Genomic DNA, 22,997 nt, shown 5'->3' with positions numbered 1-22,997 from the left:
CAGTCCCTCAAACAGCAACTGGTGGTGCCGTATCAAAGCATTGTTCCATTCATCATTCAGTGGATGAAACACTGCTGACACACTCAAGGTCAGAGCCACTGCCAACAGAAGGACCCTCATCCTGTGGTTCCAAGACTTTTTTTCTTGCAATGAGAAGCGTGTATCCAGTTGGGTTTTCCTTCAACTTTTACAGCAGTGTCAGTCTTTAACAAAACTTGGAAAGGACCATCAAATCTGGGCTCAAATGTCTTTCTCACTTGCCTTTTTATGACAACCCAATCACCAGGCACCAGGGGGCGCGTCCCTTCCGCTGAGTCTGGATCTGGAATGGAAGCAAACACTTGTTTACAATTGTGCTCCAACCTGTGGGTGAGGGCCTTCATGTAACTGACCATGCTGTCAGTCTGGAGCTGCAACGGTTGAGGAAAATACAGCCCCAGTTTGGGTACAGAACCAAACAAGATTTAATATTGGGATAGGCCAGACCTTTTCCCTGGGTTGGTGCAGAAGGAGTACAGGGCAAGGGGGAGGCACTCAGTCCAGGGCTTCCCGGTCTCCTTCATAGCCTTCTGGATTTTTAGTTTAATAGTGCCGTTCAGTCTCTCCACACGGCCACTGGACTGTGGGTGATAGACCGTGTGAAAGGCCTGAGTGACCCCCAAAGCTCCCATCACCTCCCCTGTGAAATGGCTTCCTCTGTCTGATTCTATCACTTCAGGGACTCCATACCTGCACACAAGTTCACTGACGAGTTTCTTTGCAGTATTCTTGGCATTTGCAGTAGATACAGGGTAAGCCTCCGGCCATCCTGAAAAGAGATCAACGCACACAAGCACATATTCGTATGTTCCTACCTTCGGTAACTGTATATAGTCTATTTGCAGTCTCTGGAATGGGTAAAATGGCCTAGGTGTACGTTTCTTAGGTGTCTTAACTACCTGTCTGGGGTTGTTTAGAGCACAGATCATACAGCCTTGTACAAATCTACTGGCAATAGTGGAGAAACCAGGTGCGACCCATCTCTTCAGTACCATGCTCACCATAGGACCCTTTGCTTGGTGTGTGGGCCCATTGGCCTCCTGTGCCATCATAGGATAGAGGGCTCTGGGTAGGCATATTTTTCCTGACACTTCCCAGAGTCCCTGCCCATTCAGCACTGCTCCTCTGAGTCCAGAAGGTCTTTTTTTCTCTTTCATCTGCCTGTGCAGACATTTTAATCAACACGTCTTCAGACATGTGGTGAGGCTCCAGGACGCCGACAGGGATTACGTCTGGTTTCCAAGGCTTCACTACTGCTTCTTTTGCAGCCTCATCTGCCCTGTTGTTGCCCCTAGCCTCACGGGTTTGTCGTCTGGTGTGTGCCTTAACCTTGACAATGGCTACTTACTCTGGAAGCAGTAGTGAGTTCATTAGTTCAAACACAGAGTCTTTGTTCTTTTATAGGTTGACCTGCAGAGGTAAGGAAGTCCCTGGCTGTCCAAATAGGGTCATAATCATGTGCAATTCCAAACCCGTACCTGGAGTCTGTAAAAATATTTGCTTGTTTACCTTGTGCCATTTTACATGCTTCAGTGATTTCCTTCAACTCAGCCTCCTGTGCTGACATGTGAGGAGGGAGTGATGAAGCCAGTACTGCCTCATGTTGCGTGACCACTGCATATCCAGTATAAAATCGGCCATCCTCACCCATGTATCTGCTGCCATCTACAAAAAACTCAAAATCAGGATTAGGTATGGGTTGATCCTGTACATGTGAAAAGCCAGAAGTTTCTTGTCGCATTAATTGGACACAATCATATTAATCAGTATCTTGTAATTTTTGTAAAAGAGGGCCTGTACCCCCTTCCCCCATTTCTGAAACCGAAATTGGTAGGAGAGTTGCAGGATTCAGAGTAGTACATCTCTTGAAAGTAATGGACTCAGGCATGAGTAAAGAACATTGCAACCGTAGTTGGCGTGCCATGGATATGTGCTTTGGTTGCACCTGACTTAGGATACCTTGGATGTCATGAGGGGTCTGTACCACCAGGGGATAGTCAAGTACAACTTCAGAAACTTTTTCCACCATCAGCTGCACTGCCGTGACCGCCCTGACACAGGAGGGGGCGCCGCGTGAGACTGGATCTAATCTGGCAGTGAAATAGGCAGTCGGCCTTTGTCTGTCCCCATGTTTCTGGGTCAGGACTGAGGTACTATTGCCACTCAGTTCTGAGCAGAACAGGTTAAAAGGCTGGTCTTAGTCTGGTATGCCCTGTGCCGGTGCTGACCGGATTGCCAATTTGAGTGAGTAAAAAGAATCCTCTGCAGGGCCGCTGATTGAAAAAGGGTCAGAGGCCAAGCAGTCATAAAGGGGTTGCATCAACATGGATGCATTCTGGATCCAAGGTCTGCAATAGGACACCAGTCCCAAAAACATTGAGGGGCTTCGGCCCCTGAGGGAGTGGGATGTCCTTCACAGCCTGTTTTCTTTCTTCGGTGAGGTGCCGGGCACCTTCTGACAAACAGTGACCGAGGAAAGTAACACTGGATTGGCAAAACTGCAGCTTGTCTTTGGAAGACTTACACCCATTTTCTGCCAGGAAAATCAACAGTGACAGAGATGCATTTTTACAAGTGTCATAGTCAGGAGCACATAACAATAGATCATCAACATTTTGTAAAAAAACAACCTGATCAGGAACCCGCCAACCTGTCAGGACTGATTGGAGGGCTTGAGTATACATGGTGGGTGAGTTTTGAGCTCCCTGCGGCAATACCGTCCATGTATACCGTTTACCCTTAAATGCAAATGCAAAAAGATATTGACATGTCACGTGGATAGGGACACTGAAAAATGCATTTGCAAGGTCAATCACAGTATAACACGATGCCCTCGGAGGGACCTGTGACAACAAGGTGTGTGTGTGTTCGGGACAGTCATGCACCATCCTATCAGTCACAGTCTGACATTTTACTGCTTTCTTTTTGACCGGAAATGGGGGGTGTTGGCGAGAGAATTAGTCACCACCAGGACCCCCATTTGAACATACTGGTCAATCTGAGTGACTGCAGATTGTTCTTGTGCATGACTCAAGAGATACTGACGGACTCGGGGTGGTGTACATCCTGGTTTTAAATGTACCATAAAAGGAGTGACATCTAATCTGCCAATATCCGTTTTACCCTTTGCCCACAATCTGTCGGGGACTGGCTGCAGGTCCTGCTTCAATTATACCACACAGGATGTTTGGTCCGGCTCCAGGTGTAAAGCTAGAACCCGGGTCAAAACCTCATCGGGAGTGTCAATATCTACATGTGTGGTACCATCCTCATTAAAGTGAATATGAGCCCACAGTGTCTGCAGGACATCAGTACCCAGCAAATTAAATGGGATATTTTCTTTTACTAACAACTGTACTGTCTTTGATTTTTAATTCCATAGGTATGGTCTCTGGGATGAAGACCACTTCCCCTGTGAACCCTGATGCGGGGACACATTGTGTGCTTATCTGCCATGGCTTAATACTGTATTATCAGGATTAATCACTGTCTTGGCTGCCCCCGTATCTATTAAGAAAGGAACATGTTGGTTGCCTACCTGGACTGGTTTCTCAATTTGGCAGCCCACGGCTGCTGCAGTCATGGCACATAAAGACACGGGGTTGCCGGCTTCCTATTGTGAGGTCACCGGACCAGGGGTGTGCACTGAACCCAGGTTCTGTGAGCTCACCTGTTAACCCCTCAAGGACAACTGGCAATTTCTGCGTATGTGACCAGGTTTGCCACAATTGTAACATCTGATGTCACCCTTCCTCTGTCTTGTCTGTCCCTGTTGACCAGACCATGGTCTCTGTTATCCTTGTACCATATTGATTTTTGAGGATTTGGTAGTAGACATGTCTAGTTCCAAACCCTTAGCAGCAGCAGCAGCAACTAACTGAGATAGTGCTGTCACCCTCTATTCAGGCTTACATGCCTTCAGCTTTGTCTGGAATGCAGGTCTCAGTCCCTCCATGAAAGCAGATGTCAGTAACTTCTGTCCCATAGGTCCAGTGGTATCCCAACCCATGTCTGTCCACACTGTCCGTAGTCTACACTCAAATGCCACTACGTCGTCTTTAGTCTCCTGTATTACATCTTTTAAACTACGTCATCTTCCTTTGTCCTGGCCCATCTACCAAAAATTCTGCAATATTCTATGCCCGATGTGTCAGTTTTTTTTCCCAGTCAGACCATGAGGACTGGTCAGTTTTTACCCTTTCAGGCACTAACTGTTCTTTTAGAGGGTTATATGGTGATTCTCCCACTTTTAAGGCCACTAAGTCATTTAAGTCAGCCCATGTTGCCCTATATGTGGCTTGTATCTGTTGTAAAATACAGTGGGCAGGCATAGGTCTTGTCAGTGGGTCAGGAATTCTACATAAAAGTCCTATTTTGTCCTTCGGACTCCATGGGGAGTAAGACAATATGTGCTGTTGCACATATTGGACTTGACCACCGGGTGGGGGTGCCTGAGGGGCTTGATTGTCTCCCCCGTCTCCTGGTCCCCCTCCTCCATCCACTGGTGGAGGTGGGGGGACTTGTGGGGTGAATCCGGTACGTATGGTGACCGGATAGTCATGTACGCAGTCTAGGTCGGGGTGCCCCACATACTCTACAATTTTCCGTCCAGTCAGGATTCTGGTTTCCACACATTGTACATGTCCAGCCTGGTCTATCCATCATCCCAGAATATGACGGGGGAGCTGAAGGTGGCAGACATATTTTTCTTTTCTGTCTCACTGTCAGTCATGTTTTACACTTGTGTCATAATACAAATTTTCTCCAAATATTGCATTTGGCCATTTCTCATTCTTCACTTTCTCTGCTGCCCGACACCAACATTCCACAACCTTCTCACATTCCTGATCCTTCATCCAACCACTATGTGTTCTTTTGAACCTTTCCCAGACTTCAGAATCTAAGTTACCATGTTTCTTACCCGCCTTCTGTAACACCTTCTCTGACTTTTCTTGGCTTGTTTCCCTTCTACATCTTCAACTATGTGCTAGAGTGCTTGGCTAATTTTATATCCCTCAGGTATACTCTGCCTATTGCCCATGTCTGTGTGTTAAGAATTTCTCTACCAGACGTCTGAAATATCTACATCCATCTGCTTCCTTATAGTGACTTCCCCATTAATCTCCTGTTAATGTATCAACTATATTACAGATAAGACAATATAGAGTTTTCCTAACACTTTCTCAGAGGACTCCACGGTTCACTATTTCCTCTACTGGCATTTTCTGTGATACGATACAAAATCCAAACCACAACCAGTATGTAAGGGCTCTTTCACACCTGCGTTCTTGTCTTCCGGCATAGAGTTCCGTCGTCGGGGCTCTATGCCGGAAGAATCCTGATCAGGATTATCCTAATGCATTCTGAATGGAGAGAAATCCGTTCAGGATGCATCAGGATGTCTTCAGTTCCGGAACGGAACGTTTTTTGGCCGGAGAAAATACCGCAGCATGCTGCGCTTTTTGCTCCGGCCAAAAATCCGGAACACTTGCCGCAAGGCCGGATCCGGAATTAATGCCCATTGAAAGGCATTGATCCGGATCCGGCCTTAAGCTAAACGTCGTTTCGGCGCATTGCCGGAGCCGACATTTAGCTTTTTCAGAGTGGTTACCATGGCTGCCGGGACGCTAAAGTCCTGGCAGCCATGGTAAAGTGTAGTGGGGAGCGGGGGAGCAGTGTACTTACCGTCCGTGCGGCTCCCCGGGCGCTCCAGAGTGACGTCAGGGCGCCCCAAGCGCATGGATCATGTGATCACATGGATCACGTCATCCATGCGCATGGGGCGCTCTGACGTCATTCTGGAGCGCCCCGGGAGCCGCACGGACTGTAAGTATACCGCTCCCCCGCTCCCCGCTCCTACTATGGCAACCAGGACTTTAATAGCGTCCTGGGTGCCATAGTAACACTGAAAGCATTTGAAAGACGGTTCCGTCTTCAAATGCTTTCAGTACACTTGCGTTTTTCCGGATCCGGCGTGTAATTCCGGCAAGTGGAGTACACGCCGGATCCGGACAACGCAAGTGTGAAAGAGGCCTTAATCGCAACACCAATAACCAAACCAAACGTTTCCCAAATCCAAGACCAATCAAATTTCATATCTCAGCATAAATGGGTTCTTACCATTTTAAAAGGCTTGACCATCAGAGAAACTTCAATAGACCCACTGTCTCTGACCCAGATGAAGACACAGGAAACACAGATATATTTTTGTAAGAATAAGCTTCTTACCTTACAGCGCTGTTTGTAGTATCTGTGAGTACGGGTCTCCTCCTGTTGCGGCCGGAACCGTAAAGGTCAGAGTTCACTGGTCAAGCCCCACATTTGGGCGCCAAAGAAATTGTGGGGGCAAAGACCCCTTACTCTAAGTTATGCTGAGTTCCAAATCATTATTGCCCATAAATTTAAGTACTCATGGAGAATTGATTGACCAACACATTTGAGTGATCAAACAAGTCTCTTTATTCAAATAAAATGCACATAATATTATACTGTCTTGGCAAGGGGGGGTTGGGGGGGAGAAAAGCCACCCACACACGTTTCATGAAGGTCATGACCATATTTGTGTGTATGTGTGTATGTGTGTATGTATGTATATATATATATAGATAGATAGATAGATATAGAAAAAGAAAATATAAATGTCAATTAACCGCAGACGCATACAATTCAGAATACAGGAAATAAGTGTTACAGCTAGCAGTTTCCATCTATCGAAAATAGCAAAGATAAGTTGCTCCCTGCAGAATTTTTGACATGCAAGAAAAGTCCCTGATCTATTAACAAAAAGGTCATACAATGTAAAATGGCTGCTGCAGACACCCAGATGGGTCTCATCCCTCACAGTACCCTGCCACTCCATTGTCTATGGGACTGAGCTCTTTATTCGGCTATCTCTGGCGGTTCCATGGAGAATGAAAGGAGCGGCAGGGTGCATGCTTGACCTGCTGCTCCATCAGATTAGGTGGAGTTCTTGGGATCTGTGGGGGTCCCAACAATAAGTTAGTTGTCCCCTACACTGTGGATAGGGGATAACTGGATAACCTAAACTTGGCACAACCCCTTGAATATTCTGGCATGGTTTGTAATGGTTATGTGGTTCATAATCTATTTTGTAAGGGTCATTGCAGTTACATATGTGTAAATGATCATGTTTTCCTGTACAGAAGAATTCTTGACTGTGCTGCAGATGTATATATAGAATATTTTTCCTCTTTCTTAGAATCCCGATCTGAAGCCATTCCGAAGTCTGCTAGTAATCTGGAACGACATCATTTAGAAACACTTCTTCAGATTCTCTCAAGCAACTCAGATGCTTCAGCTCAAGAGCAGATCTTAATCACTCTCTGTAACATCTCAGCATTTTCCACAAACCATGTTAGTAACAGTAGACTATTTCTGTGGTGAAACTGTCTAGTATACGCCTGGTCAAAATTCTGCTTTTGTGCCACTCTGGAGGACATGTGCCGGACATTTTCATACACCGCTTTCCCTCGTAAGCCATGCAATTGGTATACAGAGGCATTACGGGTGACTCCAATCCCAGACTTTGCCTCTGTGGCACTGTTATATTGTATTACCCATACAGTGCTGTACCATTTAGTAGCGCTGTGCCCGGTACTGCAGCCCATCCCATTCAAGAGAATGGAACTCGGCTACTATACCAGGCACAGTGATACACCTGGTACGCAGAGCAGGGGATGCGTTCCTGTGTTATGAAATAAAGAGCATGAATGTGATGTTTAGGTGTCCACATACTTTTGATCACTTTATAGGAAAATTACCCAAACGACAAACTGTTATGTTGTGGTTCATACTACTATAACTGTGTTTATACATTTCTCCATCTGTGAAATTGATCCTCCTACTGCTCAAGCATGGGAACGCCCACTTAGGCACTTAATGCCACGGGCACAACATAACCGTTTATGGGTATTTAGGGCATTTTCCTATAAAGTGGCCATCCACTTTAATATTTCACCTGGATTTGTTCTGTGTTTTAGGATATAATTCGGAATTTAGATGGTATTCGTATTATTGGAGGGTTCCTTTCACACGCTGATCCGAAAATAAAAGCAGGTGCTCTTAATGTACTCAACAACCTGAGCTTGAACCTACCAAATCAGGAGCAAATACAGGTGAGATTACCTTAAGTAACATTGTAGAACAGCAGAGACTGCATTAGAAGCTGTGGTTACACAGAACATTTTACAGGTGAAACTCGAAAAATTTGAATATCGTGCAAAAGTCCATTTATTTCAGTAATGCAAATTAAAAGGAATTGCATTAATGCAGCTTAAAATTAGAATTTTGTGAAAAGGTTCAATATTCTAAGCTCAGTGTCACACTCTAGTCAGCTAATTAATCCATATTCCCTGAGCAAAGAATACCCTTCAAAAGTGTGACTTTGGGGTTTCATAAGCTATAAGCCATAATCATCCAAATTATAACCAATAAAGGCTTGAAATATCTCGCTTTGCATGTAATGGGTCTATCTCATATGTTAGTTTCACCTTTTAAGTTGCATTACTGAAATAAATGAACTTTGTACGATATTAAATTTTTCGAGTTTCTCCTGTATTTTGCACCTCTCTGCATTGAGACAGCTATAGCATCTGGGCACCTTTTAAAGGGACTCTGTTAGCAGTTTTGACCATGCAGAACTGCTAACAGCACTAGTAAAGGGCTGGGGAGAGCAATACAAACATACCTTTTGTGGACCTTTTCTCCTCAGGAGTAGTGTCAATATGCACTTTTATTCTGCCAGATTGTCCAGGATTAAAAAACATGGCTGCTTTCTTCCAAAAACAATACTAGCCCTGGCCTTAGGTCTTGTGCGGTATTGCCGATCTGTCCCGTTGAATCCAACTGTGTCGAGCTACAGTACCAGACATAATCCATGGAAAGGGGTGGTGCCATCTCCTTTCTCTCTTCCTGCTCGCCATAGACATAGCAGCAGCGAGCAGGAAGAGAGACAGGAGACTGCACATGCCTTCTCTTCATACAGCTGATCGTTGGGGTTCCGGATGTCGGACCCCCGCCGATCTGATATTGATGACCTATCCTGGGGATGCTTTATGACATACATTATGGCCACTGACTTGCCTGCATTCAAGCCTCCTCAGGTAGGCTACTTTCACATATGCATTTTGCCATTCCGGTTTTGAGATGCAGCAGAGGATCTCAAAACTGGGCCAAAGCGGTTCTGTTTTGTCCCCTTTGTGTTCTGAATGGAAAGAGATCCGTTTATGATATCTTTCGTTCTGTCAGCATTCCGTTTTGTGACCGGACACAAAACCAGGGTCCTAAAAAAAAACGCATCCATCACCCATTGACTTTCAATGTATTTAGTGAAGGATCCGGTTTGTTCCGTTTCGATTTCACATAACCGCATCCTAACGAAACAGATGCATTCTGATGTGTAATCAAAACTGAACCGTTTTGGTCAGATTTTGAGATCCTCTGCCAGATTTCAAAACCTGAAACCAAAACGCATAAGTAAAAGTAGCCTTTGAACAAAAGTCTAACATTTAACCAGCACATGGAACAGTATTGCAACTTAATTTGTTTCTTTTGCTACTTAGGCTTTTATAAATGAAGTATTAAAGGATATCACAGAGTGTTTGTTAAATTCTGAAGTCCAGCTGGCTGGCCTGAGACTGGTGATCAATATGTCAGTCACCAATAAGTACCATGAAAAGATGGAAGATTCTGTTCCAAATCTACTCTATTTACTAGATGAAGGAAATGACACCACCAAGGTATGGTTTATCCCCATTAACCCCTGAAAGGGAATTTCTCACCTCCCCTGAGCTCTATAAAGTGCGTGCTACATAAATAGTACTGCCACACCTAACTCCACATGGCTAAGTTATATGTCCATGCTCAGCCCTGTCCAACCCCCCTGCAAACCGAGGCTGCAGTATATTGAAAGGACTCATCCCGGAGTCCTCTCCAGTATGTGTGCATGCTCATGAGTTCTCACAATGGACATGCAAGTTAGTGATCTGGAATCAGGAGTGGCTGTGCTATTCATGTAGTACTTCACTTTATAGGGCTTGGAGTAGGTGACCCCTTGAGGACCGGGCTCATTTTCACCTTAAGGACCAAGCCATTTTTTGCAAATCTGACATGTCACTTTATGTGGTGATAACTTTGAAACGCTTTTACTTATCCAGGCCATTCTGAAATTGTTTTTTTCGTCACGTATTGTACTTCATGACAGTGGTAAAATTGAGTCCAAAAAAAGAATTTTTATTTATAAAAAAAATTCCAAATTTACCAAAAATTTGGAAAAATTAACTAATTTCCAAATTTCAATTTCTCTACTTTTATAATTGATAGTAATACCTCCAAAAATAGTTTTTACTTTACATTCCCCATATGTCTACTTCATGTTTGGATCAATTTGGGAATGATATTGTATTTTTGGGGGATGTTATAAGGCTTAGAAGTTTAAAAGCAAATCTTGAAATGTTTCAGAAAATTTCTAAAACCCACTTTTTCAGGACCAGTTCAGGTCTGAAGTCACTTTTTGAGGCTTGCATAATAGAAACCACCCAAAAATGACCACATTTTACAAACTACACCCCTCAAGATATTCAAAACTGATTTTACAAACTTTAATCCTTTGGCTGGGTTCACACGGGCGTTGCGGGAAAAGGTGCGGGTGCTTTGCGGGAACATGTGCTATTTTTCCGCGCGAGTGCAAAACATTGTAATGCGTTTTGCACTCGCGTGAGAAAGATCGCGCATGTTTGGTACCCAAACCCGAACTTCTTCACAGAAGTTCTGGCTTGGGATCGGTGTTCTGTAGATTGTATTATTTTCCCTTATAACATGATTATAAGGGAAAATAATAGCATTCTGAATACAGCATGCATAGTAAAATAGCGCTGGAGGGGTTAAAAATAAATAATAATAATTTAACTCTCCTTAATCCACTTGATCGCGCAGCCGGCATCTCCTTCTGTCTTCATCTTAGCTGTGTGCAGCAACAGGACCTGTGGTGACGTCACTCCGGTCATCACATGATCCACAGGGACTTCCGGGTTGCGTGACGGCCGTAAGGGGGCGGAGCTTAACCACCTCCGGACCGCTGTACACAGATTCGCGTTCCGGAGGTGGTAGCGCTGCGCACAGTCACGCATATACGCGTCATCTCGCGAGACGCGAGATTTCGCTCCAAGCCGGCCCGCGCATGCGCATCGCGGGCCGGCAAAAGTTAAAGAACAAGTTCGTCACCAGCCTGCCAGCAACGATCATTGGCTGGCAGGCTGGCAATTTTTAAAAAATCCAATCACAAGCCATATAACACATCATATTAGTAAATATGATCTGTTATATGGCTTCTCTGCTCCTCTGCTGGTCCTTTTCGTCGGTTGGATCCAGCAGAGAAGCAGACATCACTGTGAGTACACCAAACACTTCACTGTAGCCCCTGATCACCCCCCTGCACCCCAATTAACCCTTTGATCACCCCTTTGATCACCCCTTTGATCGCCCCTGTCAATCACCAGTGAAAGGAAAAAAAGTGATCAGTGTAAACTGTCACTTTTTTTTTTTTTCACTAGTATTGGCTGTTAGGTTTTAGGGATAGTTTAGGCCCCTTGGTTAGGTAGTTAGCGTCAGTTAGCGCCCACCCCACCGCACCGCAGTCACTTTTATTCGCTGAATAGCGTATCGCTAATCAGCATTTGTACTTTTATAGTATCTGTAAGTGATCAAAACTGATCACGGTCAGATCTATAATAGTATTAGTGTCACTTTAGTTCGCCCTCCACCCAAAACGCAGTGTTTGCCCGATCAGGCCTGATCGGTCGCCCACACGTGCGTTCACCCACGCCCGCCCCACCGCAGTGACAAAAAAAATATATTTTTTTGATCACTGCACATTCATTTTACACGCACTGCGGCGATAAAAAAAATCAGTTTTGATATTTTTTATCAACCGCAGCGGCCTCCGGTACTTCGCTAGCCTCCCCTTTGTAAGACAGGTTTGCTTTTTTTCTTGGGTAGTCTCAGGGAATACCCCTAAATTTAGTAGTCCAAAATGTCAAACAGGGGGTATTCTTCTGAAGAGGCCTACAGGATTCTGACCCAGTCGGATGAGGAGTGGGAACCCTCATCTGACGAATCTAGCGGGTCAGAATATGAACCTCTGGAAAGCAGTGGCTCTCTGACCCAAAGTTCGGACGAGGAGGTGGAGGTCCCTGATAGCACCAGGCGTACCAGGCCCCGTGTCGCTAGACCACAGGTTACGCAGGATCCGCTTCAAGAGCAGCAGAGTGGGGCTGTCGCTGCCGGATCACGTGGTGAGGCATACACCAGCAGCGCAGCCCTCCCTGGACCTAGTACCAGCACTGCCGTACAACATGGTGACGTGGCGAGCACCAGAAGGGCAGTTGAAGCTGGTACGGTGTTACCCCGTCGCAGCCACCGCACAGACAGGCCCGTAGAGCCCCTAGAATCCCTGAGGTGCTGGCAAACCCTGATTGGCAGTCACCAACTTCAGCCGCACCTGTAGTTCCCCCTTTCACCGCCCAGTCTGGAGTTCGGGTTGAGACGGCTCAAATCGGTTCGGCCCTGGGATTTTTTGAGCTGTTCTTGACTGCGGAGCTCTTGGACTTAGTCGTGGCAGAGACCAACCAGTATGCCACACAATTTATATCCGCCAACCCGGGAAGCTTTTATGCCCAGCCTTTCCGGTGGAAACCAGTCCAAGTTTCCGAAATTAAAATTTTTTTGGGCCTTCTCCTCAACATGGGCTTGACAAAAAAGCATGAATTGCGGTCATATTGGTCAACGCACCCGATTCATCACATGCCCATGTTCTCTGCTGCTATGTCCAGGGCACGATTTGAGGCCATCCTCCGTTTCCTGCATTTTAGCAACAACACCACCTCCCGTCCCAGAGGCCACCCAGCTTTTGACCGGCTCCACAAAATTCCGCCCCTCACAGACCATTTCAACCAGAAATTTGCAGATTTGTATACCCCCGAGCAAAACATCTGCGTAGACGAGTCCCTAATACATTTTACCGGGCGCCTTGGCTTCAAACAGTACATCCCAAGCAAGCGTGCCCGGTATGGGGTCAAATTGTATAAGCTCTGTGAAAGGGCCACAGGCTATACCCACAAATTTCGTGTCTATGAGGGAAAAGATCAGACCCTGGAGCCGGTCGGTTGCCCTGACTACCTGGGGAGCAGTGGGAAGACAGTCTGGGACTTGGTGTCACCCTTATTCGGCAAGGGGTACCATCTTTATGTGGACAATTTTTACACAAGTGTGGCCCTCTTTAGGCATTTGTTTCTAGAACGGATTTGCGCCTGTGGCACCGCGCGAACTAGTCGCGTGGGCTTCCCCCAACGGCTTGTAACCACCCGTCTTGCAAGGGGGGAGAGGGCTGCCTTGTGTAACGAAGAACTGCTCGCGGTGAAATGGAGAGACAAGCGTGACGTTTACATGCTCTCCTCCATTCACGCAGACACGACAATCCAAATTGAGCGAGCAACCCGTGTCATTGAAAAGCCCCTCTGTGTCCACGACTATAATGCGCTCATGGGAGGGGTGGACTTCAATGACCAGATGTTGTCTCCGTATTTAGTTTCCCGCAGAACCAGACGCTGGTATAAGAAGGTGTCTGTATATTTAATTCAATTGGCGCTGTACAATAGTTTTGTTCTCTACAGTAAGGCTGGGAGAACACGATCTTTCCTCAAATTCCAGGAAGAGATCATCGAGAACCTCCTTTACCCAGGAGGTTCCGTGGCCCCATCCCCCAGTGTAGTTAGCCGTCTACACGAGCGACATTTCCCCAGTGTCGTTCCTGGTACCTCAACCCAACCGTCACCCCGAAAAAGATGTCGTGTCTGTAGCAGGAGTGGAATAAGGCGTGACACCCGCTATTTCTGTCCTGACTGTGCTGACCACCCTGCCCTATGCTATGGAGAGTGTTTCCGGAAGTACCACACACAGGTACACCTAGCATAGGGATTGCATCTCACAGGACAGGCACACAGGGCTATTAGGGCCCTTTTACTCTCAGCTGCTGCAAACCTCTCCTTTCACCTGGGATAAAGTGCATAACGTACTTCGCCACATCTTTGGGCGATTTGCGCTTTGCACATTGTCCCATGGGGAAGGAGAGGTTTGTTCTATAAAGGTAAAAAAAACTAAACAAAAAAAAAATTACCGGTAAGTAAAAAAGTTTAAAAAAGTTAATATGTTCTGTTCTAAAGTTAATAAAGTTATTGCTTTGCGGCCTGGTTTTTTCTTTTTTGTTTTGTTTTTTTTACCTTCCAGGTGGACCAACCGATCGACCAGCTGCAGCACTGATGTGCATTCTGACAGAAGCATTGCGCTGCTGTCAGATTACACGCAAGTCGGTGTATGCGGCGCTGCAAGACGAGATTTCTCCTCTGCAGTAAAAGATATGTTTGCCGAGGCATATGAGCTGAGGAGGTGGCGGTGTTCATATACTTTGGCAAACACTTTGTATATATAAAAAAAAAAATCCCGGCAATGATTTATTCATCCACATCGATTGATGTGAATGGAGAAATCTGGTTTGCCAGGGCATACGAGCTGAAGTGGGTATGGATGTTGGGCGGAGCTCCTATGTCCTGGCAGACGCCTTTCCCCTCCTTTTTCTTTTTTTGGCAGAGATTTTTTCATCCACATTGATCGATGCGAATGAAGAAATCTGTGCCGTTCATTTTTTTCTTTCAGCCCAGAGGCTGAACGGAAAAAAAAAATCTCATTACCCGTATGCTCAATATAAGGAGAATAGCAGAAACTCCTAATGCTGGGCATACATGTAATGATTGCGGAGACCCTCAAATGCCAGGGCAGTACAAACACCCCACAAATAACACCATTTTGGAAAGAAGACACCCCAAGGTATTCGCTGAGGGGCATATTGAGTCCATGAAAGATTGAAATTTTTGTCCCAAGTTAGCGGAAAGGGAGACTTTGTGAGAACAAAATCAAAAAAAATCAATTTCCGCTAACTTGTGCCAAAATTTTTTTTTTTCAATGAACTCGCCATGCCCCTCATTGAATACCTTGGGGTGTCTTCTTTCCAAAATGGGGTCACATGTGGGGTATTTATACTGCCCTGGCATTTTAGGGGCCCCAAAGCGTGAGAAGAAGTCTGGTATCCAAATGTCTAAAAATGCCCTCCTAAAAGGAATTTGGGCCCCTTTGCCCACCTAGGCTGCAAAAAAGTGTCACACATGTGGTATCTCCGTATTCAGCAGAAGTTGGGGAATATGTTTTGGGGTGTCATTTTACATATACCCATGCTGGGTGAGATAAATATCTTGGTCAAATGCCAACTTTGTATAAAAAAAATGGGAAAAGTTGTCTTTTGCCAAGATATTTCTCTCACCCAGCATGGGTATATGTAAAATGACACCCCAAAACACATTCCCCACCTTCTCCTGAGTACGGAGATACCAGATGTGTGACACTTTTTTGCAGCCTAGGTGGGCAAAGGGGCCCACATTCCAAAGAGCACCTTTCAGATTTCACAGGTCATTTACCTACTTACCAGACATTAGGGCCCCTGGAAAATTCCAGGGCAGTATAACTACCCCACAAGTGACCCCATTTTGGAAAGAAGACACCCCAAGGTATTCCGTGAGGGGCATGGCAAGTTCCTAGAATTTTTTATTTTTTGTCACAAGTTAGTGGAAAATGATGTTTGTTTTTTTTTTTGTTTTTTTTTTTTTTTTATACAAAGTCTCCTATTCCACTAACTTGTGACAAAAAAAAAAAATTTCCATGAACTCACTATGCCCATCAGCGAATACCTTGGGGTCTCTTCTTTCCAAAATGGGGTCACTTGTGGGGTAGTTATACTGCCCTGGCATTCTAGGGGCCCAAATGTGTGGTAAGGAGTTTGAAATCAAATTCTGTAAAAAATGACCTGTGAAATCCGAAAGGTGCTCTTTGGAATATGGGCCCCTTTGCCCACCTAGGCTGCAAAAAAGTGTCACACATCTGGTATCTCCGTACTTAGGAGAAGGTGGGGAATGTGTTTTGGGGTGTCATTTTATATATACCCATGCTGGGTGAGAGAAATATCTTGGCAAAAGACAACTTTTCCCATTTTTTTATACAAAGTTGTCATTTGACCAAGATATTTATCTCACCCAGCATGGGTATATGTAAAAAGACACCCCAAAACACATTCCTCAACTTCTCCTGAGTACGGGGATACCAGATGTGTGACACTTTTTTGCAGCCTAGGTGGGCAAAGGGGCCCATATTCCAAAGAGCACCTTTCGGATTTCACAGGTCATTTTTTACTGAATTTGATTTCAAACTCCTTACCACACATTTGGGCCCCTAGAATGCCAGGGCAGTATAACTACCCCACAAGTGACCCCATTTTGGAAAGAAGAGACCCCAAGGTATTCGCTGATGGGCATAGTGAGTTCATAGAACTTTTTATTTTTTGTCACAAGTTAGTGGAATATGAGACTTTGTAAGGAAAAAAAAAAAAAAAAAAAAAAATCATCATTTTCCGCTAACTTGTGACAAAAAATAAAAAGTTCTATGAACTCACTATGCCCATCAGCGAATACCTTAGGGTGTCTACTTTCAGAAATGGGGTCATTTGTGGGGTGTTTGTACTGTCTGGGCATTGTAGAACCTCAGGAAACATGACAGGTGCTCAGAAAGTCAGAGCTGCTTCAAAAAGCGGAAATTCACATTTTTGTACCATAGTTTGTAAACGCTATAACTTTTACCCAAACCATTTTTTTTTTTTACCCAAACATTTTTTTTTTATCAAAGACATGTAGAACTATAAATTTAGAGCAAAATTTCTATATGGATGTCGTTTTTTTTGCAAAATTTTACAACTGAAAGTGAAAAATGTCATTTTTTTTGCAAAAAAAATCGTTAAATTTCGATTAATAACAAAAAAAGTAAAAATGTCAGCAGCAATGAAATACCACCAAATGAAAGCTGTATTAGTGAGAAGAAAAGGAGGTAAAATTCATTTGGGTGGTAAGTTGCATGACCGAGCAATAAACGGTGAAAGTAGTGTAGGTCAGAAGTGTAAAAAGTGGCCTGGTCTTTCAGGGTGTTTAAGCACTGGGGGCTGAGGTGGTTAATTTGGCGCGGCAGATCAAGACTGAAGTCGTCTGCTGATCTGAGGTCTGCAGGTACGGAGAGATTTAAGAGGGCATGCAGGGCTGGCAATATGTCTGATATTGCGGCAGGACAGATGTAGCCTTCTGGGAGTGCAGCTGCAGTAAGTCACATCCAGTGGGGGAAGACTATGTAAATTTGTATTGCCTTTACTAATGTCTTCCTCCCTTAATGTGTTTTTTCTCTCTCTCCTGTGTGCCTGTAGAGTGATAAGAGGATTTTGTTTTTTTAACTCCATCTTTAATACTAAAATGTGTGTGAGTTGTTTGACAAAACTGTCAGATAGAGGTTCCAGGAAACTCTGTAAATCTTGCACTGCTAACATGGCTAAAGACTTAGTCCCATCCATTAGAGATGAACTAAGGGATGTGATTAGAGAGGAGATGCGGTCAGTTTTGTCTGAACAGTCTACATCTAACTCTGACCCGACTATGCATAAAACTACAGTGAGTGCAGAATTATTAGGCAAGTTGTATTTTTGAGGATTAATTTTATTATTGAACAACAACCATGTTCTCAATGAACCCAAAAAACTCATTAATATCAAAGCTGAATATTTTTGGAAGTAGTTCTTAGTTTGTTTTTAGTTTTAGCTATTTTAGGGGGATATCTGTGTGTGCAGGTGACTATTACTGTGCATAATTATTAGGCAACTTAACAAAAAACAAATATATACCCATTTCAGTTATTTATTTTTACCAGTGAAACCAATATAACATCTCGACATTCACAAATATACATTTCTGACATTCAAAAACAAAACAAAAACAAATCGGTGACCAATATAGCCACCTTTCTTTGCAAGGACACTCAAAAGCCTGCCATCCATGGATTCTGTCAGTGTTTTGATCTGTTCACCATCAACATTGCGTGCAGCAGCAACCACAGCCTCCCAGACACTGTTCAGAGAGGTGTACTGTTTTCCCTCCTTGTAAATCTCACATTTGATGATGGACCACAGGTTCTCAATGGGGTTCAGATCAGGTGAACAAGGAGGCCATGTCATTAGATTTTCTTCTTTTATACCCTTTCTTGCCAGCCACGCTGTGGAGTACTTGGACGCGTGTGATGGAGCATTGTCCTGCATGAAAATCATGTTTTTCTTGAAGGATGCAGACTTCTTCCTGTACCACTGCTTGAAGAAGGTGTCTTCCAGAAACTGGCAGTAGGACTGGGAGTTGAGCTTGACTCCATCCTCAACCCGAAAAGGCCCCACAAGCTCATCTTTGATGATACCAGCCCAAACCAGTACTCCACCTCCACCTTGCTGGCGTCTGAGTCGGACTGGAGCTCTCTGCCCTTTACCAATCCAGCCACGGGCCCATCCATCTGGCCCATCAAGACTCACTCTCATTTCATCAGTCCATAAAACCTTAGAAAAATCAGTCTTGAGATATTTCTTGGCCCAGTCTTGACGTTTCAGCTTGTGTGTCTTGTTCAGTGGTGGTCGTCTTTCAGCCTTTCTTACCTTGGCCATGTCTCTGAGTATTGCACACCTTGTGCTTTTGGGCACTCCAGTGATGTTGCAGCTCTGAAATATGGCCAAACTGGTGGCATCTTGGCAGCTGCACGCTTGACTTTTCTCAGTTCATGGGCAGTTATTTTGCGCCTTGGTTTTTCCACACGCTTCTTGCGACCCTGTTGACTATTTTGAATGAAACGCTTGATTGTTCGATGATCACGCTTCAGAAGCTTTGCAATTTTAAGAGTGCTGCATCCCTCTGCAAGATATCTCACTATTTTTGACTTTTCTGAGCCTGTCAAGTCCTTCTTTTGACCCATTTTGCCAAAGGAAAGGAAGTTGCCTAATTATGCACACCTAATATAGGGTGTTGATGTCATTAGACCACACCCCTTCTCATTACAGAGATGCACATCACCTAATATGCTTAATTGGTAGTAGGCTTTCGAGCCTATACAGCTTGGAGTAAGACAACATGCATAAAGAGGATGATGTGGTCAAAATACTAAATTGCCTAATAATTCTGCACGCAGTGTAATTTGTGAAGAACAAGACCGGCACTCGCTTGATGAATAATCTTGTAGATTTAGTCAGTCACATATTACATCATAGTGACGCGTTTCAGCAACTAAGTGCTTTAATCAGACTGGTGTATACATCTTACCACTAGCTCTGGTATATATGCAAATAAAGACAAAGGAAATGACATCACATTGTTGCAATAGACTCCTCCCACAGCTGAATGTCTGCGGAGTATATGTAGATCAACATAATCCCACAGGTGAAATGTGTTTTCCGAAACATCTAGTTTCGCTATAGAAAAAACAAAAGGGAAACATAGTTACAGATAATCGCATCACATTAAACTACTGACATTGTAATCTCGATTTTAGGCCTTTCTGATCCATGGTTTGTAGCCGATGGATCCAATATGCCTCTCTTTTTAGAAGCAATTTATTTCTATCTCCACCGCGTCGAGGTAATGTGACACCTTCTATGACCTGATAGCGTAATTGTGATATAGTATGTCCCTTTTGATGGAAGTGGTACGGTAGTGGGAGTAACAAATTCTCCTTTCTAATTGTCGATTTGTGCTTGCTCAATCGATCTTTAATTCTCATGGAGGTTTCCCCCACATACAATAAACCGCAGGGGCATTTGAGGATATAAATTACAAACCAACTATCGCAGGTGAAGATCCCTCTGATTTGTTCACCAGAATGCGGGTGTGAGAAATAACCACCCTTAATGACACTCGAACAATTCACACAATTCAAGCATGGGAATGTGCCTTGTCTCGGGGGGGATAATGTAGTCTGTCTAGGGCTAATCTTGCTACTACCTATGTCTGCTCTAATAATCTTGTCACGCAGATTTTCTGCTCTTTTTAAAGCACATCATCGGGGGTCTCTGAAGTTCATCGATTTGGGGATAGGATCTCGAAACTATCTGCCAATGTTTATTGACTATGCTTTTAACCCTTTGGATCCAACGGTGATATTTAACCAGTGGAATCCGTGATGATTTAATGGATTTAACCTCTTGTAGACCTTCAAGTCTATTCCTCTGTTCATCCAGTAGTTGTCTAGGGTAACCCCTCTCTAGAATTGTGTGAATTGTTTGAGTGTCATTATGGGTGGTTATTTCTCACCCCCCATACAAATTGATTTGCCTCAGCAGAAGCTCTTCATCCTGTGAGGGGCTGTCCACACAGGTGAAAGGGCATCCACCTGTCAACTGACTGTCAGGGCCGGACATCTAGCCCAGATTTCTAGTGGCTCAGTTGCTGCTTATGAAGCCAAATTTGAGCTTCTGCGCCACTCAGAGCAGTGCCACTGGGCTAGATGTCTGGCCCTGTCAATCAGATTGGACGCTTCTTTACCTGTGGGGACAGCTCCTCCCAGGTGAAGAACCTTTGCTGATGAGACAAATCAGTACATTAGAATCTATTTGCTCATCCCTACCAAGAGAATATTATATTTCAGTCTATTGTATTTCCACAGGCTTCTTGTCAGGACGTCTTCGGGCATGGCTTTGGAGGCAGCTCGCTATGACAGGCCTGGGAGCCTTCACATAGTGTGCTCTCCGCATCCACTCCGTCCCCATAGAGAATGAATGGGTCCGCACCCGTTTCGCACAATTGCGGACCACACTTGCGGACGTGTGAATGGAGCCTAATAGAGAGCTGACTTTTCAGTGGCACAAATGTGGCACAACATATTGGGCATATCTGTTGCACAAATAGCAATTTTCATTTTTCACCATCCACAACACATTTCTTAAAAACACCTATGGAGTCAAAATGCTCACTTCACTCCTCAAAAAATGTATGGTTGATTTCTATTATGTGAATTGGTCTGAATTTAAAAAATATTGGTTTTGGAAATCTTCTTGAAAAGTTGAAAAATTGCTTCTAGAATTTTAAGCCTTCCATTGTCCAAACAAGAAATAAAATGAAATTTACAAAATGATGCATACATAATGTAGACACATGGTGAATATTAATTAAAGAGGACCTTTTACCACTCCTGACATGCCTGATTTAATAGCTACATGCATTCCCAATGTAATAACCATTCTGGAGCATCTATTCTTATGTCTCTATGTTGTGCCCTAACTATTATTTCTACTAGAGGTTATGAATGAATTGCTAGCAGTCTGCGGTAAGGATACAGAGGAGTGGTAACCAGTTGGGGGTGTGTACAGACTCTATCCAGTCAGTGCTGCCATTGTAAGACTGTACAGGTAGACCCCCCCCCAACTGGTTACCACACTTCTGTACCCTTACCGCAGACTGCTAGCAATTCAATTATAACTTTTAGTAGAAATAATAGCGGAAGGGCACAACATAGCCATAAGAATAGATGCTCCAGAATTGTTATTACATTGGGAATGCATGTAGCTATTAAATCAGGCATATCAGGTCCTCTTTAATTAACATTCACCATGTGTCTACTTTATGTATGCATAATTTAAAAAAATTAAATTTAATTTATTTTTTGGACATTGGAAGGCTTAAAATTCTAGAAGCAATTTTTCAACTTTTCAAGAAGATTTCCAAAACTAATATTTATAAAATTCAGAAATGTATGAAGCTATTAAAACATATCAGCAGAGGTAACAGGACCTCTTTAATAACTATTTTGCATCATTTTGTCTTAAAGTAGAAAAATGAAAATTTAGAAAATGTCAAATTTTTCCTCATTTTCTTTGTTGGTGTGTCTCGTGTGTTTTTGTTTTTTTTTGGACAAATAAAGGTAAAAAATATTTATCCAAATTTACTACTAACATGAAGTATGACACATCGCGAAAAACCATTTTCAGAAAGGCTTGGATAAGTAAAAACATTCCAAAGTTATTACCACATAAAGGGACACATATCAGATTTGCAAAAAGGCTTGGTAAGAAAGGTGACAGTTGGCTGTATCTGCAAGGGGTTAAAGAATTATCCTGTTATAACAAGTCACCCCCTCTCCACAGGTCGGACCCCCACCGACTATGAGATGAAATGAATATAGAGGCTGGTCAACCATTCATTCTGTATGGGACAGTTGAAAATGGCTGAGCAATGTACTTGTCTGTTTCCGGCAGTCCTAAACAGAATGAAAGGCATGGCATGGTGCATGCTCAGCTAGCCACTACATTCATTTTGGGGTATGAGTCCCAGAAGTCGGATCCTCACCAATTTAATAGTTATCCTCTATCCTGTGCTATAACCGGAATACCCATGTAAATATAAATTACATATAAATTATTGGTGCCTGTCTTGGATTGTGATCTTTTAGTTTATCAGGTATTTCTGTATTTCCCCCATAAGATACACACATTAAAACTTCTTGTGAACATGTCTGCAAATCCTTTGATGACTAGACCTCTCCTTGCAAATAAGGTAAGATTTATTTTGTCTGTTGTGTTCTCTACACTTCAGGGTGCCATCCTTTCCTTAAACTTACATCACACTGACCCATGCAATTCAACGAGGCAATACACAATTCCTTTTTTTATTTTTTTCATGGATCATTTTTGTGAATGAGAGTAACCCTTTCAGTTTTTTCCATGTGAAAAACAAAAAAACTGCACAGAATTATCCATTTAAATTATTATTATTTTTTTAAGGATCTGTTTTTGCTGATAAATCTGGTGCATGGTTGGCATGTACTCCCAGATGTACACACTGATGTGCCCATTGACTTTAATGATCAGTAAGCTATTTGATTAGGAAATAAGTGAAAAGACGTATTAGAGATAAAAGATAATGTAGGAGTAGTTATTTGGAGGATTTGTACCAAAAGTAGTGCAAATGCAAAGCAGAGTAGTAGCCTATGGAAACCAATCA

The 22,997-nt window shown here is 43.7% G+C and overlaps 1 protein-coding gene across 2 annotated transcripts in view; it reads left to right on the top strand.

Moving 5' to 3' along the window:
* The window catches only part of ARMC10 (armadillo repeat containing 10), a 63,201-nt gene that overhangs the window by 33,418 nt on the left and 6,786 nt on the right, over positions 1-22,997 (top strand). The window contains exons 1-5 of one of the 2 annotated variants that reach the window (XM_040412980.1): positions 1,602-1,731; positions 7,259-7,413; positions 8,040-8,174; positions 9,621-9,797; positions 22,479-22,550. In XM_040412980.1, coding sequence (XP_040268914.1) covers positions 1,689-1,731; positions 7,259-7,413; positions 8,040-8,174; positions 9,621-9,797; positions 22,479-22,550 — 582 coding nt within the window. In that variant the 5' untranslated portion in view covers positions 1,602-1,688. Of the gene's footprint in view, positions 1-1,601; positions 1,732-7,258; positions 7,414-8,039; positions 8,175-9,620; positions 9,798-22,478; positions 22,551-22,997 lie in introns of those variants that run through there. The other variant, XM_040412977.1, reaches the window with a different exon arrangement.

The sequence above is a fragment of the Bufo bufo genome, chromosome 1, assembly GCF_905171765.1.
Source record: "Bufo bufo chromosome 1, aBufBuf1.1, whole genome shotgun sequence".
Classification (NCBI taxonomy): Eukaryota; Metazoa; Chordata; class Amphibia; order Anura; family Bufonidae; genus Bufo; species Bufo bufo.
This window is presented reverse-complemented; position numbering and strand designations above follow the sequence as displayed.